The sequence below is a fragment of the Aureobasidium melanogenum genome, assembly GCF_000721775.1.
Source record: "Aureobasidium melanogenum CBS 110374 unplaced genomic scaffold scaffold_7, whole genome shotgun sequence".
NCBI classification, from domain to species: Eukaryota; Fungi; Ascomycota; class Dothideomycetes; order Dothideales; family Saccotheciaceae; genus Aureobasidium; species Aureobasidium melanogenum.
Genome location: NW_024470059.1, coordinates 547,827 through 572,747, shown reverse-complemented (window position 1 = coordinate 572,747; position 24,921 = coordinate 547,827). Strand labels below are relative to the sequence as shown.

Below are 24,921 nucleotides of genomic sequence, written 5' to 3'. Positions count from 1 at the left end.
TCATTGATGGAATAATTAAATCTGGGCCATTGCCTCTCGGATACGACTATATACAGTACAATGCGTGATTAAGAATGTCGTTAAAAGCATAAGCCAGTCGTCTACTTGAAGCGCTTCTCAGCAGCCTTCCAGTTGATGACATCCCAGATGGCATTGAAGTACTCGGCCTTCTTGTTCTGGTACTGGAGGTAGTAGGCGTGCTCCCAAGCGTCAACACCGAGAATGGGTCTGAATTGGCCGACAACGGGGTCCTGGTTTGCGTAGGTTCTGATCTGGATGGCACCAGTCTGGGTGTCCTGGACCAGCCAAGCCCAGCCAGAGCCCTGGATACCGGCGAGAGCAGCGTTGAACTTCTCCTTCATGGCATCGAGACTGCCGTAGTGGGAGTCGATGGCCTTGGAGAGGGCGCCTGATGGAGGCTCGCCACCACCCTGGGACTTGGGAGCGAGGTTCTCCCAGAAGAGAGTGTGGTTGACGTGACCGCCTGTGATTGTAGTGTCAGAGGATTGTGGATAGTGGCTGATGCAGAGCAGATGGACTTACCACCGTGGAAGTTGATCAGAGGCTGGGTAGCGATCTGGGTCTGGATGTCGTTCTTTGCGCGGGCCTCCTCCATCTTCTCGGAAGCAGCGTTGAACGAGGTAACGTAGGTGTTGTGGTGCTTGGAATGGTGGAGCTCCATGATCTGGCCGCTGATGGCGGGCTCGAGGGCGCCATAGTCGTCTGCATTATGTGGTCAGTTCAAGAGCGAGGTGTAAGAAGCGTAAGAGCCGCAACTTACAAGGCAGGTCGGGCAGAGTGGCCTTGCCGCGGGTAAAGGTGGTGCTGGCAATGGCTGCACGCTTGGTGGCAGAAGGAGCGGTGGCTCTAAGAGCAGAGCGCATGGCAGAGTTGCGGAAGACGGCGGCCGAAGACATGTTTGATCAATGCGATTGTGTTCGTCGATGGGATGCAAGAACAAGAGTCAAACGTCGAGAGCAGAGAGCAAAGAGCAGCCCACACACAGCTTCCAGAGCTTTACTAAGTGCTGCGTCATATCCGAAGCCCGAGGGCCAATTGCATTCACCACGACAATCGACCTCTGCAACCTCGCAGACCCTGCGTCACAATTACATGGCGTTTTCGTCTTGTCGAAAGACATGGACTGTACTTGGATAAATGTTGGAAGCAATTGGGCATACAGACTCTATGCTACACACTTTTGACCGCTCGGGAACGATGCATCTAGAGGCTTAGGGAACAGAAAGGAAAAAATAGTACAATTCGTCGTGTAGAAAATGCTTTGTACAAGAGGGTAGTGTCATCGCTTCCTCGGCATAGAAAGTCGACTTGCTTGATGAGGCCTAAGGGCGCGCGTCTCGTTTATCGGAGCTGCTTGAACAGCTTGGGGGCGGCGCATGCGGTTGCGCAGTGGGCAAGGTGGAAGACTAGACACAGACATCAGCATTGCCATCGAAATTGCTTGCTTGGCAGACGACAATTATTGACTCACATTCCTCAACGCAGTCCTCGTTGGCCTTGCCGTTCTCCTCCTGCTGCTTGGTGACGCGCTCGACGCAGTGGTCGTAGTGGTGCTTGTAGGGAGCGCACTCGGCTGAGTTGGCGCACTCTGTCATCTTGTCAGACATGTCTCTTGTTGTGTCCGCAGGGTCAATGGCTCCTTGACGTACCTTCCTCGAGCTTGGGCTTGAGGTCTTCGGGCTCATCCTCCTCCTCGTCGTCCTCCTCTTCTTCTTCCTCCTCCTCTTCGTCATCGTCCTTGCCAACGGGGCCGCCGTGAGGGCCAGCATTGTCGGCGCCGACCTGACCAGAAGCAGCACCGCCCTCGCCGGGGGTGTGGCCCTTCTCGCTCGAGCCCTCGGGCTTCTTGGCGTCCTGCTTGTTGGCGTCGGCCTCGGAGTCGCTCTCCTCGTCGGTGCCAGAGGCGGGAGTGTCGAGGCTGACACCGCCCTTGGTGGTGGCGCCACGGGACTGCTGAGCAGTGCCCATGCCGTTCTGTTGGTCCTTGGACGAGTTGAAGTCGCCCGAGGCGTACTTGTGGTCGTCCTGAACTTCAGCCTCGCATGACTGGACGGACAGAGACGAGTAGAGGTCGGAGACGTAGTCGAAGATACCCATGGTAGCGGTGATGAGGCGACTCTGAATGTGTTGACTGTCGTTGCTGTCGAAGAGGCGGCACTGCGAACCTTTCGACGTTCCCCATGCACGGACCATTGACTTTGACCAATGAGAGCCGCTCCGATGGTCCCCTCAACTTCATGTCCATTCACTTCTCTCTTTTCTCTTTCACCTTGCTTCCATTCACCGTTCGATTCCTGCTGAGGAATTCTACAATGTGTCGCTAGGCAAGTTGCAGTGATGAGACCCCAATTTCAGATGATATCAACGATACACGACCAATTTCAAACTCACTCAACACTGCTGGATACAATACTTCAAGTTCTGGAAAAAAAAATGAATTGCTATGAACAGTCGTGAATCATTTCTGGCATTACTTCATTATTCTAATTTCGTTGCAGCGATTGCAGTACGGTCATGGCCTCTTGCACTGAGTAGCCAATGAAAACGGGTCCTGTAAACACCATTGATGCCGCCTCTTTCTTCTGCTCGCCAGACTCTGTCTTGATGAACACTGGCTGTCCTTCAACGTCTCTCTCCTTGGATGCCTCGAATTGAGCTTGTCGAATGAAGGTAGGTTTGGTTTCGACATTCTCCACATTGAGGGCCAGTGGTTGTTTTTGGTCTGGTTCGGCGATGGGTTTGTCGACATTTTTATCCTCCTCGTCTTGTCCAAGTGGTTTTTGTTGATCAAAACCAAATGGACATCTGCCTTTAGGTTTTCTCGATTGAGCTTCGACTGGCGCCTGGGGGGTCTCGGGCTTTGCAGCAGCTGCTACGCTTGATAGTGCACTGTGACGACGATCTTGTGCTTCAATTGGTACTTGGATGCCCCAAGGCCGACTTGGGCTTTCGCCTAGACGCACGTCTCTCAGTGGCCGATCGAAACGAGGCAGTCGCTCTTCCTCGGTCTCTTCCTCATCCTTCTTCTCTTCGGCAGGAGCATCCGGACCTGTGTATACAGTGCTGGCCCATTTACGTATCTTTTCATGACTTGCACGCTCGTCTTCATCAAAGTCTTGTTCGGCCTCATAGTGTTCGTCACCCAGGTTCTCAGGCAAGAGTGATACGTGTTTCTGACCAAGCCCTTGAATCATGCTGACGATATTACCGTATTTTGCATCGAGCTGTCGAATTTGTTCCTCGTTGCTTTGATATCTCTTTACGCATATCTCGTGGCTCCTGGGAAGTTCATGTTTGTGTAGCTCAAAATAGGCGGCGACTTCCTCTGGGCTGTGTTGATCGAGAAAACGTATTGGACAAACTTTGTCGGCAGATGAACCTTGGACTGAAGGTGCGGCGTCGGGGGCCTTCTTGTGTGATTCCATGGCACAAACCTCTTTTATAGGATCAACAACCGAAGTTCGCGCGCTGGAGGAACCGCGTCGTCCATTGATACGTGAGCCGGATGTGCGCGTCTGTCGGACAGACTCGGGCTTATAACGAGACACAACTGAAGCGGCGTGCGAGCTCAATTTACGCCTTTCCATGGAAGCGAAAGGGCAATCAAGTCTGCTCGGAGTACCCGGGACGGTGAAGTCTTGTTCGAGTGGTGATTCTGATATGGAGGGCATGGCAGCAGATGATGTGGGAGCGGAAGGTTTGTCGGCCGAAGGCCCAGAATGGATGACTACGCCAGCCGAACGCAGCGAATTTGAGGTACGAGAAGCGGCAGTGATTTTGTCACGACGGCTGGCGTCAACTATCTTAGAACTATTTATCAAGCTCTCGAAATCAACAGCCAAAGGGAATGCTGCAGAAGCTGAGAGATCGAGGGGCTCGGCCTTTTCAGGACTGAGGGCGGCAAGGCGCGAGTACTGTTTGTTTGAGTCAGCTGGTGTGCCGGCAAGAAGTGGGTGAAAGTTGATGGCGAAGTTGGTAGGGAGAATCAGTAACATGCTATGGTGTGTTGTCTGTCAAAGCTGCGAACAGCTGCAGGTCTAGAGCTAAAGGTTGTTCATCACAAGAAGGAGAAAGGTGCTGGGCAAAGAGAGCTTGGTGGACTGACCTGTGACTTTGCCGTGACTAGCTGGGCCTCGAGAACAGCACATCGTGAATAAACACGCTGATATTCCAGTCGCAAGGCGTCAAAGCCGTCCAGCAAGCTCTGCAGCTGCTTTTCGGCGATGGACGCCATGTTGATCAGATATGAAGGAACAAATTACAGAAGCGTGTGGTGGAAGCAAGGTGCAAAGGTTGTTGAAGGCGGAAGCAACAAAGAGAATTCGAGAGCGGCGCACGGAGATGGCGGGGCTTGGCAGACGGACATGTGGTGGTGATGGCCCGATGGTCTCGCGGTCTCGCGACTATGAGGAGACGCGGCAGGCGCAGCCGAGGAGCTGACGCAGGAGTCCATGGCAAGCTGGGCCATGGCATTTGTTCCATCATGGAAGCCATTGACACGACGTCTACGTTTCTTCTCCCCAAAGCAACGTCGACATGTCCTCTGCCCACCTGACGCGCCTCAGTAGATGGCTTCTGTCTTCTCCCCCGGCAGAGTGGGCAGTTCAGCGGGTTAGGGAGCTGCTGATCGGAGCATTGCGACAAGGGCCTATTCCAGGGCACGTTGCCTTTGTCATGGACGGCAACCGACGTTATGCTCGCACCCATCATATTGAGACGGTCGAAGGCCATCATCTAGGTTTTGAAGCCCTCGCTCGTGTACGTCTGCATTCGGCCCATATCCGGGACTGCCATTGCTAACACTCCGAGGGGCAGATACTCGAAGTCTGTTACAAGTCAGGAGTCAAGGTTGTCACCATTTACGCCTTTAGCATCGAGAACTTTAAGCGCTCCAAGTATGAAGTTGACGCTCTCATGGACATGGCCAAGTTCAAGCTGAACCAACTGGCCCAACATGGCGAGCTGCTCCACCGCTACGGCGCTCGTATTCAAGTCTTGGGACAGAGAGAACTCGTACGCCCTGACGTCCTGGAATCAATAGACGATGCCGTTCGTCTGACCAGCAACAACACCAAGGCTGTCTTGAACGTCTGCTTCCCTTACACCTCGCGCCACGAGATGACACATGCCATTCGGGAGACTGTCCGCGAATACTCGACCCCTCTGCGTCCAGTCAGCAAACGCCCCTTCTCCGAGTCCCACATCGCTCGCCATTTGCGTACTACACAACTGAGCCAAGTGCAAGAAGAGACCTCGGCCGATGAAGACAACACCGAAGAGACGGATGACTCAAACATCAGTGCTGCCTCCACCGACGACCATCCCCCCTCTTCTCGCACATCCAATTCTGCCCACTCTCCTGCCTTCAAGCCTACAAAACCTCAGACCGTCTTCCCGGATCCCGAGACTATCACTGCAGACACCATCAATGCCCACACGTTTACACATGATGCGCCTCCTTGCGATCTTCTGGTTCGGACCTCTGGCGTTCAAAGACTAAGCGATTTCATGATGTGGCAATGCCACGAGCATACCAGCATTGTTTTCTTAGAATGTCTCTGGCCTGAGTTCGATCTTTGGCAGTTTCTCCCGGTCTTGGTTGAGTGGCAGTGGAAACAGCGCAAGCTCAATGACGCTCAGGCCTTTTCACGCACCTCACGACCTCTAAAAGCCTGTTAAAAAGTACAGCATTACTTTCGATTATTCATTTCATACATACTAAAAAGCGAGCGACAAGATACCCACAAGAATCGATTTGGAATTCTAGTCTGGTTCTGATCATTTCCTTCTTGGCGATACCTCCTTCCCTTTTTGGCTAATTCTGGCGCCTACATCGAGATACACTCCTCAAATTTTTACTCTTCCGCTGAAACTTTCCTCATCACATGTGGTTCGTGTTCCCAACTCTGTCGAGTATTGATCGTGTTGCAGCTGTATTGGCTCCAAGTATTGAGGGCGTCCCTCTGCAACTTAAGCGCCAGATACAAAGCCACACACGCACTAATGCAGCTGTCCCATCAATCACTTTGCCAGCCACACCAATCGCTCGCCATGTTGCTGGAGTATACTAACAAGCACTCTCCTACTGTTGACTCTTCTCTTTTTTCTCCCCATGCTTACTTTTGTTGTTGCGGCGCACAGTTGGCCTCGACTACTCGACCATGGTTAATCAACCAGTTCGTCTGGTTCAACATATCGTTCATACGATAGTCCTAGCACCAACCGTACAAGCAGGTCTTTGGACGGTCGACATTGACAACGGACCAGCTCCATCTCCAGAAGACGGCCCTCCTTTGTCGGCGCATGCTTCTCGAAATCACAACTTGCTTGCCGGGCAAATCTGTGGAATCATAGCCGCCTATCTAGCGACCATCTTTATCCTTGGATGTTTTCTTCTCACGTTTGGAAGACGAATGAGAAGAGCTGCTCTGTTGGCCTCTTCGACCACCTCGGTGGAAATGGTCAAACCATCCATCACACAGTTCGACGACTCGCCACTAAGCCCACATTCTCAAAGATCCTGGTATAGCCCTCGAAGGCTGAAGAAGAAACGCAGCATGCAAGGCAGTACTAGGACGGCCAGTAATCCTTCCAGTCCAGCAGTACAAAGTGTTGCATCCTTCGACCCTAGTGTCATTGAGGCAGACAGAGTGGCCAGACAACAAGAGCTGGAGCATCTCTATGCCGCAGCATTGGCTCAGGAAGCAGCCAAATCTCGGACTACAGTCACAGAAGATGAGATACCCTCACCTGGGCCTACATCATCCAGACCGAGAAAACAACCTCCGAGGCTGCTGACATCGGCTCCCACTCTTGCACATCTGCACTTGCAAGATTCTCAGGTCAGCCCCGTATCGCCTAGAAGTCCTATTCGAGCTATCTATCCTCCACGTTCTCCTCGTCCACACCCGACGTCACCGATCTCACCCATGCGGCCAGATTACGGCCAGCCCGCATCTCCAAGGATACAAATGCCAGCATCTCCCGGCGGAGCGTCGACACGTACGCGGACATCCTCGTTTGGATCTCAGATTGAAGGCAAACGTCCTCGAAAAGGAATTCGTAATCTACGCATTCAACATCGCCACTACGAAGTGTCTGATGAAGAAGTTCGCACTCCGTTGACTCCACGCTACTATACCGACTCGGGAATGCCACCGAGTCCGCCACCTAGAAGCGAAGCACCGACTACGCCAGGTACACATGATGGCTATGGAACACCTGTCGATGTCGAGAACTTTGATGAGATCAGAGTCATACCTCTACCAGAGCCACAAAGGACCAGAAGCTACCAATATGAGATCCCGCGAGTTACAGGTCGCGCGCCCAGGCAGACAGAACTCAGGCTGGATACCGCGGCTACAGCTGGTCACAGTATCAACAATCGAACATCTTCGTTGAATGTTTCTGTGTCAACTCTAGGTACACTGCCCTTTCGTGTGATGACACAATCCGATGGTATGCCATTGGCATCACCTGGTCTCGTCACAAAGACGACTTATCTCGAGAGGCGTCGCGACATGTTGAGTGCTCCTCGCACAGGCATGGCTACACCGTATAGTCCATATATGCCGTTCACGCCTGTAACACCAGTGACGCCTCACTTGACAAGTAGGGCAGAGAGGAGACAACGCGAAAGAGATGAAGGAAGACGTGCTCCAGTTGCACAAGACCAAGTCATTGACGAAGAGGAGATGTGGGGAAGTGGCTATTGAGATGCACTCTGTGTTTGTGCTAGAAGCTGCGGTGTTGTGCTTTATGCTGATGATTAACATCTGGAAGACCGTTAGAAGATAACCTTTCTCAAGGTCACATTCCACTTGCTTGGTGCTCTCGGCATCGTGAGATTCCCTGTTTCCGTGTGTTCCTGTGTGGGGTTGAGCTGAGCGACCCTGTTCCACCAATCTGAGACATTCCGAGTCTATACACGCTGATGTCATTCTCATCGCAACGGGCAATCTGTCACACAAGATAAAGCGAGACCCAGCATCACAAACCTCTTGAATTTCTAAACACATTGTTGCAAGAGCTGATACACGTCGAAAACATGTGGTTCCCATCTCTTGTCCAGATCCTCTACCTTTTATTCCTGAGCGGCCAGTCATACGCCATCTTCCTCCACTTCTTCAAGCCGGACACAGGCCTCGTCAACTCCAACCGTCTCCTTCAGGTCAAAGGCTTGTCTGTTCTCGCCATCTTGATCTCCTTTCCGTCCATCTTCGCGACGAGTCTACCCTCCGCAGTATCTCACTCGGCAAACACGGGCTTACTGCACCTACTATCCTGGGTGTTCCTAGCTGGCAGTTCGTTGCTAGGAGTATGGTGCGGTCATGTCACTGGCCAGGGCAATCTTTCCGTCATCTTTGGAAAGGTTACGCCTAAGGAGGTTATCAATACTGGTCCTTATGCTTTGGTTAGACATCCAGTCTATGTCTCGTACATCCTCGGTTGGCTGGGATCTTTGATCGCGATGCAGCAGGAGTGGAGACATAACCATGCATTCTTTGGATTTGTCAGAATGGTGGCTATGGCTATTGTCGTCATCGGCTTGGTTGGGCTGTACAGGGAAGGTGCAGACTTGGAGGAGAGGCAGTTTATGTTGAATGAGGATGTTGTCAATGGAGAGACTGTCGACTTGGGCATCAGAAGAAAGTACGAGAGTTACAAGAGTGTGGTGGGTGCACGCTGGATTCCTGGTGTCATTTGAGCAAGAGAAGCAGTTTCAGTGAAGGAAATGATGGAAATGGGACTTCTTCCTGCTTCATATCAAGTGCTTGTAACAGCAAAGAGCCTAAATTGATACTGCCTGATGCAAGCAGAAATCAAAAGAATACCACAAACGCCAATCCGTCCTTTCCTCATTAACACATTGCTCATCAGCAGCCATGAAATTTGTCGTAGGGTATCATCTCATCGTACACATGAACTGCATCAGGAAGTGGGTCACAATCAAAGAATCTGACCTCTGCTCAATCTCCTCTCCAATTCGTCTTCGACAGTCTCTCTCTGCACTTGCTCATATCCTGGTGGCGGCTCAGCAGGTGGTGTAAAAACTTCTGGCGCATGGGAGTCGGGAGGACTAGCAGCTTGCCTCGGTGCAGGTGTTTGGGTAGCCGGAGCTGGAGGCTGAGGGATGGATGCCGAAGCACCAGTTTCCTCATAAGCAGGCAAGTCGTCCAAATGAACATTTGCGACATCAACGGCAGCAAGAGTGTCTCCCCCTCTGCCGCGTCCAGCCTCGCTGCCGTCGCCTTGGAGATAACCTGATTGCCTCGCGACATCGACTTGTTGTTGTAGTCTCTCCTTGACTCTTTCGTAACCAGAGTGAAAATCGTATGCACCTCCGTCCTTGAATGCGAACTTGAGTTCTAGCGCAGGGACATGTGCAGGAATGCCACCTCCCTGAACGGGTTGCACGAGAGCGGTCCAGACATTTGGTCCTATCCAAGGAGCAGCGACGTGTGAATCGTGAGTGTTGAGAAGAGGTGCGGCGAATGACTGGAGTTGAGGTGTTGGTGTGGAGGGAAGGTAGACCAGGCGGCGGTTGGTGAGGTACAAGGTGCCAGCAGAGGCTGAGTAATGGACGGGCTCTTTGCCAGGGAATTTGTTGAGCGACTGTAGGGAAAAGCTGGTACGGGCTGGTGACTTGTAGAGAGTTTGCTCGTGCGGGAGGGGAGTAAAGGGTTGCGCCGACGAGGGCTCCAGCATCACCCAGCTGCACTCTCGTCAGCGTCGGTCTCTCTTGAATTGATACCATGTCAGACTCACTTGACCGACATGTTTGCGTCGTGTACGAGGTCTTGGTAAATATGTCTATGCAATGCGACAAACTATTCGCAGTTGCCTGGACCGGGAGCATGTGAAAGATATATACACTTCCGCCAAGCCCACGTCATCTCTCACCCTAGTCTCCCTTGTCTTATACCGCTTCCACCACCTTCCATTGTCCATGCCACAATCTCATCTCGAGCAACAACCTCCAAGCCATCTTACTTGATCTTTCTTCAAGCAGTATCCGCGCTGTGTTGATCAGATCATCTCGACACTGTCTCCGAGCTCTGCAGCCAACCACGCTCGTAGCTCTTCCTTTTCTCTCTTTTCCTTATGATCCATGCTCTCTTCGTCTCTTCTCTCTTTTTGTGCCTGCTCCTCGAAACTTTGTAGCTCTATTTCCTTGTCTGTTCTGGCTTTCTTTGCCGAGAAGTAGATTGATGATACGCCCTCACCATGCTTGCGTTTGACCGTGCCTGACAAGGTCGAGTCATCGTCGTCCATGTCCTGGTCGAACATTGCTACTGCATCTTCAAATCCACCTGGAAAGTCGTCGACGCGTTGTGTATGAGGTGTCACCAAGAGTCTTGGCTCGTGGTTGTCGTTTTGGCAGTCCGCATCAGAACCCAGCATATCTAGACTTTGAGCATTTTGTGTAGGTTCGACAATTTCGTTCCAAGTCTGAAGGCTTCGTGAGTCTTCCAAGCCCACCAAAGCTGCATCCAGCATTTCCTCGTCTTTGTCTAGGTAGTCTTCTTCCTCCGACAGTATCTTTTCTCCGTCGTTGTCGTCATCATCAGAGAACTCGACAATAGACTCCATTGTCGGTGACTCGTTAATCGCCTCTTCCTCGACGCTTCTCAAAGAATCCGGGCTTTGAAAGAACTTTGGTCTAGCAAAGTTCCTGCTAGAAGCTGATGACATGGGCATGACAGAACCCGCTCCTAGGATCGGAACCCTGCTGGATGTAGTCGTACTGCTGTGAAGTTTGGCAAGACGTGCGGCTGCTGTGGAGACCCTGGCTTTTGGTGATGCTGAAGCCTGAGACAAGTCCAGGTGCTCCACAGGTCCACTGACTACCTTTCTCCTTATCGGAAGCTCCAGCTTCGATTGGACCTTCGTCGATGAGGTGGAAGTCGTCTTGCTTTTGCTCGCAGTAAATGGTCCGCTGTCCTTGGGCTTCCTTGGTTTTGGTTTCTTCTCAACTCCCTCCTTACAACATTTGTGCTTGCAGGCATTCCTGTCTTTGCAACGGTGCTTACAAGCGTAGTTTCCGTTCGCTAGTCTCTGCTCGTCCATAACCTCGACGGTGTCGGTAACAGAAGTTTTGTTCTTCGACTTGCCGTTCTTTGCTAGATTGAACACCGGTTGATCAAGTGCATCGACATCCATGAAATCGTCCTCCTTGGGCTCCGCGCCCATGAAATCGTCGTCATTAAGTACTCCATCATCCCACTCGTCAGCATCGGTGCTCGAGTGCAACTTGGCCAGGGGTCCAGTTGCTTGTATGTCTCTGCCAACCTTTGCTGTAGTCTCCTTGATTGATTGAAATGCTGACAATGGTATATCGGGTTTGAGCACAGCTTCTTGCATAGTTCCCGCTGAAGTATGTTAGCTACTGATCTCCGGATGAAGTATCATACGGTACTAACCTAGGTCATCGCACATGACACACGCTTGGAGCAGTTGAGTAGGACTCGTCAGGTATGCGGTTTTGGTGACTGGGTTGATGTTTTGTAGCTTTGAGGCACTATTTCCCTGTTAGGATCGTTGCTACAAACAGACGGAGTCTGTGTATACCTGATGCGGAAAAACTCAATCTTATGTCCATCTGAAGTGCCAAGCAGAACGATGACAAAAACTGGCTTATTTCGGTAGTGGACAGGAGTCTTGTCGTTCAAGAATCCAACATCGATCTTAAGCTTCACAGCGACATGCTCGTGATCCTTGGTGATCTGATGATGCCAGTTAGCTCACCACTTGATGCGTTGTGTTGTTCTAGGCCCTTACAGGTTGTCCATTCATTTGCAAGCTGACTCTCAATTTGGGAAACGTCTGAACTTGACGGTGCATTTTCATGCCAAACGGAGGAGCCTTGTTGAGAATAAGCTCCAGTCTGCCTGGATCTGTACTCGAAAGCTCGTCCATAGTGGTGATCCTTGCATCCACTAGCTTCCTCACTGCCACTGGTCCAACCTGTTCGATTTGTTGCAGTACCATTGGAGAATCATCCCACACTCGAGCAGCTAGACTGCGTGATAAAATCAAAGAATTGCGTATGCCAACCGCATCCTTGTCAATATTTTGGCAATCCACAATGCATCGGATCAGTCGGTGAACATGCTGGAAGATCAAGTATTGGTCGATACTGTACTGAGCCCGATGATTGGCCTGTTCGGCGATGTGATCTACTCGACCCAGTACTGCTTGTATGATCAGGGATACTTTGTGTGCCGCGGCCGAGAGATCAATCTTGAAGGGGAAGCGAATGTCATTCTTGCTGTTCAATTCTTTGTATGTTAATTTTTCTCCCGAACGAAATCGAATTTCCCTGAACTCATGGGCTTGCGATACGATAGTCAACTAGTTCACATATTAGCAGGTAAGAATGACTCGAAGAGTTGTAAACACGTACGATTTCCGACATCTTTGGCTTCCGAGGAAGACCCAGAATTAGCCCCATAGTCGTAATGTTCATGTAGTAGCGTGCCATGGCATCTCCATATTCTGTGCATTTGAAGGATGAGCCTTGCTCAATGAGCTGCAGCCGTCTGAGTTCTGATATGGCACTCTCGCAGATCTTTTCAAGTCTAGCCCCCAGGTTCCGATCTGGAGTATCTCCATTGATCTGGTAGTGTGCCGGGTTGTCTTCGAGTCGCACCTTGAGGAACGTGCCAGCAAGCCACTTTTTTGCTGCACACAGGTCTGGAACCATTCCCAATCCAATCTCCGCATTGAGATGTTCAACAAGATTGAGGTGCAAGCTAAATACACGTTAATGATTTTCAAAGAGTGTGTGTCACAGGACTTACCAGCTCTCCAGGCGCTCTTGTCCACTGAGTAGCTGCTCATAGTGCTTGACTTGCTGCATCTTTGTCATGATGACAGCCAGAGCCGAAGTATCAAATTGTGGTCGACCGGCCCTTCCAATCATTTGCATGATCTCTAGGTCCGAATACTCCTTGATTGCTCCAGCTTCATATCCGACGGTATTCTTGATGATGACCATGTGACAAGGCAGGTTCACACCTACTGCCAAGGTTGAAGTACAACAAATAACACTCAAAGATCCTGCAAGGTAAGCTCTTTCTACTGCAGTGCGATCTTGTTGACTTAGCCCTGCATGGTGGACAGCAACCCCAGCAGCGACCATGCCTGTAGGTATCAGTACCTTGTTACGATAGGTCACGGGAGAAGACATACTTTGTAGACCTTTGTCCTCAACTGCGATCTGATCTGAGGGTGCAGGCCAATATCTCTCTCGTGGTGTACTAATCCTCCACCACTCGGCAAGAAGCTTTGCTGCCTCTGCGCATGACTTTCTGGTAAAGCAAAACACCATGATTGGCTTTGCCTGAGAGTACTTGATGATCACATCCGGAAGCCTTGCATAGTCAGCGCGAGCTGACAAAACATCAAGCCGACTCCAACTTACTTTTTGGTCAAGATAGCGTCGAATCCGAATGCATTCGCGGTTGATTGGTAGCCACATACATGGCGTTTGAGTTCAACAGGCCGAAACTCTTCCCCAAATCGTTTGTGAACAGCAGGTATATCTGGAGTATCGCTGTTCCTCCCGAGCCATGTTGCGATATCTTGTGAGTTGGGCACTGTTGCACTGAGGGCGACAAATCTGGTTCCAGAACCAATCGATTTCATTCTGGAAACCACAACCTCAAGTGCAGCACCACGGTCCTTGTTGAGGATATGAACTTCATCGATAAGAAGTAGCTTTATGAGGCGGACCAATTTCTCATGATCTTTCCATTTTCTCGTCATTGAGTCCCACTTCTCTGGTGTGGTCACGATGATGTCCGCTCGCTGGACGTGATGGAGTGAGTTGATATCAGAGTCGCCTGTCATCTCCTCACATTTCAGGTTCAAAGGCTCAAATTTAGCCTTCCAATCACGAGCCCTCTCGGAACATAATGACTTTGTTGGGGCCATGTAAATGACCTTGAAAGTACCATTCTGCCAACCCCGAAGCATGCGACAAATTGCAATCTCGAAGAGTACAGTTTTGCCACTGCCTGTAGGAGACGAAAAGACACAATTATCGTTCGATTCGTAGATGCTCTCAAAGCAACTAGACTGGACAGCGTTGAACATGGCGAATGGAAAAATGGTCTGGAAGCAATCTGGAAGTGCATGTACAGGCACGAGCTGAATACCCTGGACGACGGGAGGACCCTTTACTGTTACATTCGATCTTTCTGGTTGTGCCTTCATGTATGACCAATTGGGAAGCATCGTTCCGGGATTTTGTTGCCTTTGGCTGGCTTGATAGGCTGGACTCGAGGGCAGAGCGTTCATGGGCGATGAGCTGCTACCTTGTTGTTCAGGGATTTGGGTGTGCAATGATTGATCCGAGGACTCGAAGGGGTCTGCGGGTTGGAAAGTATATTGTGCTTCTTCGGGCGGATCCATCATGTATGCCTTTGAGTACTGGTCAGGGACCGAATATACATGGTCGTATGTCTGGTGGTCATTGGCATCAAAAGAAATAAGCGCGGATGGTGGTAAGGACAGTCGAGCCCTGCCAACTTCAGCCTGGCTTTGGCGGCTTGCTGTAGTTGTTCGGCGTGGACGTGACGGTTCTAAGATGGTCAGATGTTAGGATTCACTGATTACAATCTTGAATCATGAGTACCGTAGCCGATGAGTCGGTCGTTCTCGTAGCTTGCAGTCCGAACATGGTCGTCCACGTTGCCTTCCATATATTGCTCGTACGGTCTGGAGTGGTCGTATGGATTGTATCCATACATGATGAGTGGTGTGTTCGACAATGGACTTGTGAGTTGTCGAAGAGGCGAGAGAGAGAGAGAGGTACGGAAACACTGTTCTGGAGTTAATTTGAGAAAGAACATGTCTTCCACGTCTTGGGCAGTCACGTCACCAGCGCCTTCTTCAGGCGACAGGAAACAGGGGCTGTTCGAAATCGGCTCCAATTTGCATGTGAGCGTCACATTTAGGGAAGGAGCCTTGGTCAGTACCTTCCGTATTTCACCTGGACAGTTTCTCGAGGTGCATCGCATATTAGTAAGCAGTCATGTCGTCGTATACTGGTATGGACATCTAAGTGATTCTAAGGCTGTTTCATTCTTCTCTTTTGAACCCACCTCCACGACGTTCGAAATTGACTGGAGTGCTTGGTCTGCTAGTCGTCAGAGCTTCCTTAAAGCTTGGTCTTGACGCTGTATTTGGGGTGCCTCTGTTATCACTGTATGGCTGTTCGTGGCCGATGGTGGTCTTCTCGTATTCAGCAACCACAATCTTCAAAGGACGAGGCCCATGATCACTAGTCCACAAATAGGTAGCCAGAAGAACGATTGCAGTTCCGATCAAGTACTGTACCATCATGATCAGCAACTTGCAAGGTTAAGGACTTTCGAGACTTACACTGGTGGTGATCTTGAAATGGAAGAACCACACGCTTGCTAAGAAGCTGATCACTATGCTCATGCTCGTGGCAAAATTTTTCGCGATGTTGTTAGAATAGTTGACAACCAAAGCCACGAGAACACCACCGATAGCCTGCAAAAGGCCGGCACTCCATACCACCCAGTTGTAGCCTGAAAAAAAGCCGTGTTTTGCAATGTCAGCGCCATCATTGAAGATGACTCCGATGAAGAGCGATGGAAACAATGAGTAGAAGGATAGTTGCACGTTTCGGATCCAAAGAGAAGTCTTGCTGCTAGAATCTTTGAGGACCTTCTCAAAATAGACGCCGGCCAGGCCGGATAATACGCAAGCAACCAAGACGGCGGCTAGACCGATTGAAGCATTGAGCTGAGGGTGTTGCATTGCAAAGTCCTTGTCGATGCCCTCATACGTGGCAGATCTCTTCACCAGCTTCTCGGCAGCACTGCTTCCCATGTCGCGCATTTCTTGGATTGTCCGAGGAAAATGAAGCCCTGCATTGGCTTGTCTTAGGTCTTTGAAGGTGGGTATGGCTGGGCTGGAGCTAGCAGGAATTTGGACAACGGCCACTCCTGTCGTGAGCAAGAATAACGAGGACCATTTTCTCAAACCCAGGGTTTGTCCAAGCATGGTGACACTAAAGATGGCGGTAGTCAAGATCTTCAATTGATACGTGACTTGGAAGGTTGCTGCATCCAGGTTGCTCACAGCCACGTACTGTAGAGAGTTTTGCAGGGTGTAGAGCATGGCGGGTATGGCCAAACGCCAGCTGTCGCCCGTGAAGACACGGCGTATGAGCTCGGTGAATAGTGCGGTTGCAGACGAGGAAGACGGCATGTCTTGCGAAAGATCGTAGAGAGCCATGGTGAGCGAAATGGCGAGTTTGATGACTTCATTGAGAAACACGGCGGTCGAGGTATAGTACCGCTGGCCATCAACGGTAGGCATGATTCGTGAATAGTGCATGATCTATGCGGAGTGTCAGTTGTTGTATGTGAAAGCGACGAACCAGGCATACCAAGATCAAGGCGGAATTCTGGAAAGTCAACTAGAACTCAGCATTAGTCTCAGATCCAAAGAGTCCACAAGACCAAGCCAGAGCATACAGTGAGCAAGGTGAGGTGCTTCATTGGGACCCCGAAAAGGGTGGCAGAGCGGCGCGAATCCATCACGGTCAAGACGAGGACGAGAGAGCTGCTTCAAGATGAAGAAAAGGGAGGGCCGGGGAGCCTTGTATAGACTGAAGGCGGACAGAGAGATACGAGTGCAAGAGATAGCAGGTGATCATTTGTAAACTCTATGGATGTCAAATCGGTGAATGCATGAGTACAAGTGCAAGTAGAGCACGCGCCGCGACCCCCAAACCTTTCCCCATGCGGGGAGTGACAGATCTCGCTCATGACAATTGCGGCTATAACGCTGCCGGGAATAACACGTCTCTCACGGGCATGCTCCTCGTTACTTTGGTAGCCATATACCATTTTGCAACGAAATTGTTGGACTTGAAGCTAGACGACTAGTTACGTGCTTTGAAGTGGGCAGTATTGCGTATGCACAAGAGACACTGCAAGGTACGAATTGCCGGCATATCCTTTGCTTCCGCTGCATCCGCCGATTGTCCAGTGTTTCCAAGAAGACTCCCTTGATATGCTTTCCTTCACCAACGCCACGCTAAAACTCATGAACAAGAGAAAAAAACAAAGTAAAAGATGCCAGACTACTTCTTGATCGCGTTGTAGTCCTTGAGAATGCCCACCATATGAGTGTTGGTGCTTCTGCCGACCTTTCTCGAAGTGCGCTTCTTCTTGTCCTTTGCGCCCGAGACCTTGATGACTTCCTTGACTTGACTGGTAGGAGTGATGCCAGCTTTTTCAAGTTCTATTCTCAAGTCGCTAGGGTTGGCTGGCAAAGTGATCTTTGTCCAATAATCCTTGAAGTCCTGGTCGATGCGCTGATCGAGAGAAGGATCGTTCGGCCAGACCATTTTGGGAATATTGTCCTTTTTCTGTCTTACGACCAAAAGTTCACCTTTTGCTTCGAGACGCTCAATCTCGGGAATAGCATCCGGCCACCCTTCTTTGAGTTCCTTGACGCTGATTCCTTGAGCGGTATGCTGGCGCTGCAGGTAGGCCTTGAGGTCATCGGCAGAGCGAACGTTATGGATGGGGCGAAAGCGGAATGAAGGGTGCTGTCCATCCAGGCCTTTGGGGTCATAGTCGACTTTGGGGTGCTCCATAAGCGCCCTACGCAAGACTTGACGGTGCTGCTGCTGGTTGGCAGGGATGGAGAGGTAGTTCCATATGTCGGTGAAGCTAATGGGACGGTCCTTGGATTTGAGGTAGTCGATGGCGTAGACAACTTGGGTCATGACCTCTCTGCCCGAGCCCGTGTCGGCAGGTTGAGAGTAGGCAGCATTTTGTGGGAGATCCTGACGTTTGCGCTTGAGATCTGTGGGCTGTGTCGAGGGAGTCGAAGGACGCTGTACGGGAGTGGGGACGGTGGCGGTAGGGCGCTTTTGCTGCTGCTGCTGTGTGTTGCGAGTGGTAGCGGCCGAGAACTCGCTATTGAAACTATTGAAAGAAGCCTTGAGAGACATGCTGGCAAGAGTGTCGGCCAATCAAGGCGGCGACGATGCTGAAAGAGCGCTGCTGATGGAGGGCGGCGGCAGCAGCAGCAGGCAGAGTGTCGAGAGAATATGCTGTGTAAATGGGAATAAAGTGGTTGCACGTGTTGTCACGGCGTGGTTGATGGATTAATTACCTACAGTGAAGGTGAACTCCAGCATGACGGCGTTGGAGGCAGCCGCAAACGGCATCGGTCAGTGCGCCGCCAGCAGCTCGGCCTTGATCGTTGCAGTTGCACGCTCTCGTTCTTTGTGCTCAGTGTTGCATTTGCCAACCAACTCACCACATCAGACATTGCAAGCCACGCCTCCAATTGCGTGTCGTTCCATTGCATTTGTCCATTGTCATTCTCACCTTCGTCGTCACGCGTCTTGTCTGACCCTGACACGTCCGCATCGCCTTTCCAAAGCTTCATGACATTCAACTAGCCGCTACACCATTGCGACAATGAGGACGCGCGCCCAGGCCGGCGCCGTCGATACGGCTCTCATTGCCCAAGCCTTCTCTATCGACGAGCCACAACTTGATTCTCTTCTGGACGCTCCCACACAGGACTTGATCAAGGACTTTCTGTCGACCCTCACTGCTAGAGCGAAGGACTTTGACAACCTCAAAGCCGACAAGCTCAGATCAGACGTCGAGCTCGAAAACACTGTTCGTGCTGGAGAGTCAAAGGTCAAGGCTCTCAAGGCCACTCTCAATAAGAACGCTCAAGAAATTCAAGACCTGCGCAAGTCTCTTGATGATCAACGTGTGTGCCCTGGCTTCTATTCTTCACTTTTCGCCTTACTAACATCAATCAACAGAGAACGCTCGTGCCGAAATTCAGACCGAACTTGACTCCTTAAAGGCTTCAGCATCAGATTCAAATTCCGAGCTCGACACCCTGCGTGCCCGCATCGCCTCTCTCGAAACTTCTAACCGCGAAACTCTTTCCGTCCTCGAATCCAAGTCTACTGCTCACGACGAGCTGGCTCAGGAGCTCGCCACTCAACACCAAAAGATAATTTCTTTGCGTCGCGATATTTCCGCTTTGGAAGAGAAGAATCAATCTTTGGAGAATGCTGCTTCAACTACCAAATTCAAGGAACAAGCCCTTCAGCAGGAAGTCGATTTGCTCAAACGCAATAATGAGTGGCACGAGTCTGAACTCAAGACACGTACCACCGAACACACAAAATTCCGCAAAGAAAAGAATGCTCGCATTTCTGAATTGCAGCGCGCCAACGAAGATGCCAATGCCACGATCGACGCCTTGAAGCGTACAGAGACAACTCTCCGCCAACGTCTGGAAGAGCTGGGTCAAAAGGCAGATGACGCTTTTGCCAAGATTCAACAAATGCAGGAAAGTTCTTCCAAGGCCGAAGAGTCTTTCCGTGTCGAACTGGACAGCGCCCGTAGACTCGCCGAACTTCAAAAGCAGAGTGCAGACACTGCCAAAGCACGCCTACTGGATCTTCAGAACAACATTGAGCAAATCAAGGAGAATGCAGCAGAAGAGGTTGGTCAGCTTCAAGCCGAAATCGAGACCGAACGAGCCGACCGTGAGGCTGTAGAAGCCAAACTTGCTGAACTGGAACTCGAGGTCGAGCGCCTCCAAGCTGCTGCCTCTGAAGCTCAAAACAACGCTTCAATCATGGCTACTCCCAAACGCAACTCCAATGGCCTAGCACCGGCAACTCCTGGACGTGATGGATCGCCTGCCGTCTTCACCCCTGGATCCGCACGCATGAAGGGCAACATGAACTTCACTCAACTCTATAGTGAGTACAGCAACATGAAGGCAGATCTCGAAGCAGAGAAGCGCAGAAATTACCTTCTGAGCAATGAGCTCGATGAGATGATCCGCGATCTTGAAAACAGAGGTCCTGAGCAGGAAGAACTGCGTGAGGAGAAGGAGCGTGTTGAGGCCGAGATTTTAGAAATGTCCTCCATGCTCGATGCAGCTTCGGCTGAACGTGATGAAGCACGCAAGGAGGCACGTAATCTCAAGGGTCAGGCTGAGGGACTTTCAAGAGAAGGAGATATCCTCCGTCAACAGCTTCGCGACCTCAGTGCACAGATCAAGATTCTCCTGGTCGAGATGCAAGCTCGTGATCAAGGTCTAGAAGCTCTCGACACTGCAGGTCAAATGCAACTGCAGATGATTGCCAATGGTGAACTCGACGATCAATCATCTGCGGCAGACGAGACATCTGCAGGAGCCTTGATCAGCCAAAGACTGTTGCTCTTCAGAAATGTCCAAGAACTTCAGGAACAAAACGTACAGCTCCTCAAACTTAACCGTGGTCTTGCCGATCGCATGGAGGGCGAAGCTGCAAAGGCCAAACAGTCGGAAACTGAACAAGCTTTGCAGGAGCTCGACGAGCTTCGTGATCGTGTTCAGAGACACCAAGACGAGATCAAATCTATGACCACTCAATGCGAGAGTATCATGCGTGAGCGTGACATGTTTAGGCGCATGCTCTCTCATCGTGGGCAGTTGCCAGCTGGTACTGACCTCCAGGCCGCCTTTGGTCGTTCCATGGGTCCAGCCCCATCAACTCCCCCACCAGGCGGCAGGCCACGAGACGTCGAGGAAACACCTCGTTCCAAGGAGTTGTCAGACTACTCCAAGCTCTTGAAGGAGATGCAAACTCACTTCGACGCTTACAGACAAGAGGCTGCAACGGACCACAGCACTCTCAAACAACAAGTTGACAGACTGGCTCGTGAAAAGGGCGAGTTGCAAGGAGAGGTTGCCCGTACTGGCGGCCAGATTACACTTGCTCATGAACGTTACGAGATGCTTCAAGCCAACTACGACATGCTCAAATCTGAAAATTCGGAATTGCAAAAACGATCCCAATCCCTGGCCGAAGTAGCAGCCAAGCAAGACCTTCGTACACAACAAGTTGCCGAAGAGCTGGTCGAGGCTCGTACCCTTGCAGACAGTATGCGCAACGATGCGGCCAACCTCAAAGCAGAGCGTGAACTCTGGAAAAAGATTGAGGCTCGCATGACGGAGGATAATCATTCACTCATGAACGAACGCAGTCGCCTGAACAAGATGATTGCAGATCTGCAGACTTTGCAAAACGAGCGCGAGTTAGCCGAGTCAGAAACTCGTCGTAGACTTCAAACAAGAATTGAGACACTTGAAGCCGACATTGATGCTACAAAGAAGAAATTGGAGACCGAGGTGGAAGAGAGCAAGAAGGCAGCCCTCAGAAGAGAGTACGATCAGGAGCAGAGTAGGTCAAGAATCGATGACCTGGTCAAGAGTCTGTCGAGTGTTCGTGAAGAGCTTGTCGCAGCCAAGACGACACGCGACCAACTTTCATCAAGGGTGGAAGAGCTCAAGATCGAATTGCGCACATCAGAAGAACGTGTGCAAGCACTTCAACCTCGTCCTACCCCTCAGGCAGAGCAACCATCGGAAAGTAATCCCGACGATTCTTTGTCTCGCGAGCAAGAGCTCGCTCTCGAAATCGCTGACCTCAAGCACGATCTTGAACTCGCCCGCAGCGACCTCGAGAACGCCAAGATCCAGGTTGAGCAGTACAAGAACATCAGCCAAGCATCGGAAGAGGAACTTCAAAGCCTCAACGAAACTAACGACCAATACCGCGAAGAGATGGATCGTATCATCGCAGAAAAGGACGAGAAGATCAAGGATTTGGAGACCAGAGTTGAGGAATTGGGCACCGAGCTGTCTACCACCAACAGTGAACTATCAACCTTGCGCACCCAGCACGAAGAAAGCGCCATTCAATTGGACGACCAAAAGCGTCTGCTCGAAGCAGAAATTGCTCGTCTCCGTGACGAGTCCGAACGTTATGCCGAGACTGCAAAGCTTCACCAGGAGGACCTCAAGGCACAGGCAGAAATCGCGCAACAAGCCCAACAGAGCTACGAGAACGAGCTGGTCAAGCATGCAGACGCTGCCAAGAATCTGCAGTCAGTACGCACAGAGTACAACCAACTCAAAACCGAAGTTGCCGCAATCAAGGCTGAGGCCGAAGCTGCCAAGGCCACATTGAGCCAAAGTGAAGAGAGCTGGGCAGAAGTGAGAGAAAGATATGAGCGCGAGTTGACCGAAGTCAGACTTGGACGCGAGGATCTTAAGTCTCAAAACAAGCTTCTTCACGAGCAACTTGAGTCTGTCAGCAATCAGATTCATGATTTGCAGCAGAAAAAGACTTCATCTGAGGAACGGGACGATTCGGAACAAACCCATGGCTCCGAGTTCGAAAATCTCCAAGAAGTTATCAAGTACTTGCGTCGGGAGAAGGAGATTGTGGATGTTCAGTACGAGCTTTCCACTCAAGAAAGCAAGCGTCTCCAGCAGCAACTCGAATACACACAGACACAGCTCGACGAAACGCGCCAGAAACTCAGCGAGGAGCGTCAACAACGCGCTGACCACGAAGCAAACACCGTCAGCCATAACAAGCTTATGCAAACCATCAACGAGCTCAACGTCTTCCGTGAGAGCAGTACTACCTTGCGACAAGAGGCAAGACAAGCCCAGACGCAACTGGCCGAAAAGATCAAGGAGATTGAAAGCCTGACCAGCCAAATCCAGCCTCTACAGACTCGTATTCAAGAAGTCGAGAATGAACTAGAGACAAAGGAAGGTGAAATGAAACTAATGCAAGAAGACCGTGATCGCTGGCGAGATCGCACACAAAACATCATTTCCAAATACGACAGAGTCGATCCTGCCGAGATGGAAGCCATGAAGACCCAAATCTCTGATCTCCAGACCGAGCGCGACCAGTTGACCACCGAGAAGCAGGAACTTCAGGCCAAGCTTGATGCTGTTCCAGCTGAACTGCAGCAAACCAAGGACGAGGCAGAAAAGCAATGGAAGGAACAAAAGGCCAAGTTTGTCGAGCAGGCGAAAGCAAGATCTCGCGAGCAAAGCGCGAAAATTAGAGAATTAGAAAAAGAGCTCGAAGGCATCAAGGAGGAAAAGAACCAACTCAACCAGGAAATCGTCCAAGTCAAGGAGGAGCTCGAGTCCACCAAGGCTTCCAGAGACGAGGCTGTGGCCAACGCCGAGGCAGCATCTCAACAATTCTCGGCTCAGTCACAAGCTGAAAACGGTCAGATTCAAGAAGACGGCCAACAAGAGTCATTGGCGCAATCATTGGAGCAGTCAGAGGCCAGAGCATCTCAAGAGGCTGCAAAGGCTGCCGGCTTATCCACTCAGGTCGAATCTTTGCGAACCAGAATTTCTGAGCTTGAAGCTCAAGTAGTAAGTTCTTACAAGTCTTTTTGGGCTGACACAAAACGACTAACAATAATCAGACCGATCTCCAACAACAACTCGAGGTTAGCGCAGCCAGCCTTTCAGAGCTCCAGAACCAAGAGCACCCAGTTCAAGAGACCGCACCTCAATCCAACGACAACACTGAGCATCTAGAAAAGTTGAGACAGGAGCTGGCTGCTGCACAGGAAGAAGTCGAATCGCTCAAGGCTGCTGCTGCTACCAACGCCACTCAGGAGGCATCAAACCAACCCGCAGATACTGCTGCAACTGCTGCAAGTGCCGAGGCCTCATCCGTCGCCGAACAAGTCGAAGAACAAGTTGCTAAACTTCGCGCCCAGCTCGAGGAGCAGCACAACCTGAGCAAAGAGCAGCTTGAAACTTTGTACAACAACCGAACCAACCTAATGAAGCAAAAGCTCAACCAGAAGCTCCGAGAAGACAAGGAAAAGACGAAGGAGGAAGGTCGTCAAGAAGCTTTGGTCAAGCACAGTGAGGAATTGCAGAAACTCCGCCAAGAGCATGAAGCTGCCATTGCACAGCTCAAGGAAGAGCACCGTCTCGAAATTGAGCGTCTGACCAAGGAAGGCCAGCTTGCGGTAGACCGAGCACAGGTCAAGGAGCAACCGGTAGCTTCTTCGGGCGAAGCATCTAGTCAGCCTCCTGCTGATAACGCAGATACATCAACTCCCGCTCAAGCCTCTGCTTCTAACATTGATCCAGCACAGCTGGTCTTTACCGACGAACAAGCCCGTACACTGGTTGGTAAGAACACTGTTATCCGAAGCATCGTGGCTAGAAACATTCAAAACAAGATTGCTCAAGAAGCTGCCAAACTCAAGCAAGAGCACGAGAAGATCCTGCAAGAGAAGGCGGAAGAGGCTCAGAAGGAGAAGGAGCAAGCTCTGCAGGAGAAGGCGGAAGAGGCTAAGAAGGAGAGAGAGCAGGCCTTGACCAAGGCTGTCAACATGGAGACCATCAAACAAAAGGCAAAACTTGGCATGGCTGAAGGACAGACAAGAGCCGCCAAAGCCAAGTTGGATGTTGTCGAGAAGGCTGCGGCTGAGACACCTCAACGACCAGTCGTCGAAGTATGGGAGATTGCCAAATCTACCAAGCCCGCTCCTGCGTCTGCCCCACTTCCTCCTCAAGTCAACAAGCCAGTCCAATCTCCCATGAGCTCTCCTTTCAAGGCTGCTGGTCCTGGTCTTCCACAATCGCCTGGCATTGCTCCACCTCAACCTGCTCAGTCCAATCAACCCACTCCCAACAACCAAGCACCACAAGACAAGATGCAAGCAAGGATGCAAAAGTTCGGAGCTCAAACGCAGCAACCACAATTGGGTACCACCTTTGGTCAACCAAGTTTTGTCCCCAACCAAGCTCCATCTGATGCTGCTTCTCAAGCAACCAATACTGCTCCTGCCCAATCTCAGGCTGCAGCAGGCACACCGCCACAAACTCCGGGAGCACAATTGAAGCCAGCAGTTCTAGGTCAACAAGCCACTGGAGCTGGTGCTGTACGTGTTCCTTCTGTAAGTGGTATTCCATCAGGGATTCCTACTGGCATACCTAGAGGTGGTGGGAGCATGCTACCGCGTGGTGGTGGTG

General features: G+C 51.0%; 11 protein-coding genes across 11 annotated transcripts; 3 read left to right on the top strand and 8 right to left on the bottom strand.

Annotated features, from left to right (window-relative positions):
• Positions 1 to 101: 101 nt before the first annotated feature.
• M437DRAFT_45787 (mitochondrial superoxide dismutase [Mn]) lies at positions 102 to 917 on the bottom strand (the record flags this gene model as incomplete). Its single annotated transcript, XM_041021142.1, has 3 exons — positions 102 to 484; positions 544 to 723; positions 782 to 917. The coding sequence occupies 3 exons, from the start codon at positions 915 to 917 to the stop codon at positions 102 to 104; spliced, it is 699 nt and encodes a 232-aa protein (XP_040880932.1).
• A 445-nt stretch (positions 918 to 1,362) lies between these two features.
• On the bottom strand, positions 1,363 to 2,118 carry M437DRAFT_74468 (Non-heme 11 kDa protein of cytochrome bc1 complex; the record flags this gene model as incomplete). Its single annotated transcript, XM_041026244.1, has 3 exons — positions 1,363 to 1,427; positions 1,493 to 1,609; positions 1,671 to 2,118. 3 exons carry the CDS (start codon positions 2,116 to 2,118, stop codon positions 1,363 to 1,365), a joined length of 630 nt encoding a protein of 209 aa, XP_040880931.1.
• Positions 2,119 to 2,504: 386 nt separating this feature from the next.
• On the bottom strand, positions 2,505 to 4,255 carry M437DRAFT_45932 (uncharacterized protein; the record flags this gene model as incomplete). Its single annotated transcript, XM_041021179.1, has 2 exons — positions 2,505 to 3,935; positions 4,127 to 4,255. 2 exons carry the CDS (start codon positions 4,253 to 4,255, stop codon positions 2,505 to 2,507), a joined length of 1,560 nt encoding a protein of 519 aa, XP_040880930.1.
• Positions 4,256 to 4,557: 302 nt separating this feature from the next.
• On the top strand, positions 4,558 to 5,700 carry M437DRAFT_74466 (dehydrodolichyl diphosphate synthase; the record flags this gene model as incomplete). Its single annotated transcript, XM_041026243.1, has 2 exons — positions 4,558 to 4,779; positions 4,837 to 5,700. 2 exons carry the CDS (start codon positions 4,558 to 4,560, stop codon positions 5,698 to 5,700), a joined length of 1,086 nt encoding a protein of 361 aa, XP_040880929.1.
• A 482-nt stretch (positions 5,701 to 6,182) lies between these two features.
• M437DRAFT_74465 (uncharacterized protein) lies at positions 6,183 to 7,736 on the top strand (the record flags this gene model as incomplete). Its single annotated transcript, XM_041026242.1, has 1 exon — positions 6,183 to 7,736. The coding sequence occupies one exon, from the start codon at positions 6,183 to 6,185 to the stop codon at positions 7,734 to 7,736; it is 1,554 nt and encodes a 517-aa protein (XP_040880928.1).
• Positions 7,737 to 8,341: 605 nt separating this feature from the next.
• M437DRAFT_29028 (uncharacterized protein) lies at positions 8,342 to 8,728 on the top strand (the record flags this gene model as incomplete). The annotated part of the gene is made up of 1 exon (XM_041019151.1): positions 8,342 to 8,728. A coding segment is annotated over one exon (387 nt), but the record flags the coding sequence as incomplete, so codon positions are not given.
• Positions 8,729 to 8,970: 242 nt separating this feature from the next.
• M437DRAFT_83604 (uncharacterized protein) lies at positions 8,971 to 9,800 on the bottom strand (the record flags this gene model as incomplete). Its single annotated transcript, XM_041027965.1, has 2 exons — positions 8,971 to 9,736; positions 9,790 to 9,800. The coding sequence occupies 2 exons, from the start codon at positions 9,798 to 9,800 to the stop codon at positions 8,971 to 8,973; spliced, it is 777 nt and encodes a 258-aa protein (XP_040880926.1).
• A 250-nt stretch (positions 9,801 to 10,050) lies between these two features.
• Positions 10,051 to 11,385, bottom strand: M437DRAFT_45880 (uncharacterized protein; the record flags this gene model as incomplete). The annotated part of the gene is made up of 1 exon (XM_041021166.1): positions 10,051 to 11,385. The coding sequence occupies one exon, from the start codon at positions 11,383 to 11,385 to the stop codon at positions 10,051 to 10,053; it is 1,335 nt and encodes a 444-aa protein (XP_040880925.1).
• A 54-nt stretch (positions 11,386 to 11,439) lies between these two features.
• On the bottom strand, positions 11,440 to 14,879 carry M437DRAFT_46328 (P-loop containing nucleoside triphosphate hydrolase protein; the record flags this gene model as incomplete). The annotated part of the gene is made up of 8 exons (XM_041021246.1): positions 11,440 to 11,542; positions 11,593 to 11,747; positions 11,803 to 12,375; positions 12,428 to 12,776; positions 12,825 to 13,167; positions 13,216 to 13,397; positions 13,448 to 14,609; positions 14,663 to 14,879. The coding sequence occupies 8 exons, from the start codon at positions 14,877 to 14,879 to the stop codon at positions 11,440 to 11,442; spliced, it is 3,084 nt and encodes a 1,027-aa protein (XP_040880924.1).
• Positions 14,880 to 15,108: 229 nt separating this feature from the next.
• Positions 15,109 to 16,601, bottom strand: M437DRAFT_45808 (nucleotide-sugar transporter; the record flags this gene model as incomplete). The annotated part of the gene is made up of 4 exons (XM_041021148.1): positions 15,109 to 15,360; positions 15,412 to 16,401; positions 16,451 to 16,480; positions 16,539 to 16,601. The coding sequence occupies 4 exons, from the start codon at positions 16,599 to 16,601 to the stop codon at positions 15,109 to 15,111; spliced, it is 1,335 nt and encodes a 444-aa protein (XP_040880923.1).
• A 548-nt stretch (positions 16,602 to 17,149) lies between these two features.
• Positions 17,150 to 18,028, bottom strand: M437DRAFT_45734 (transcription initiation factor IIE, beta subunit; the record flags this gene model as incomplete). Its single annotated transcript, XM_041021135.1, has 1 exon — positions 17,150 to 18,028. One exon carries the CDS (start codon positions 18,026 to 18,028, stop codon positions 17,150 to 17,152), a length of 879 nt encoding a protein of 292 aa, XP_040880922.1.
• Positions 18,029 to 24,921: the final 6,893 nt, after the last annotated feature.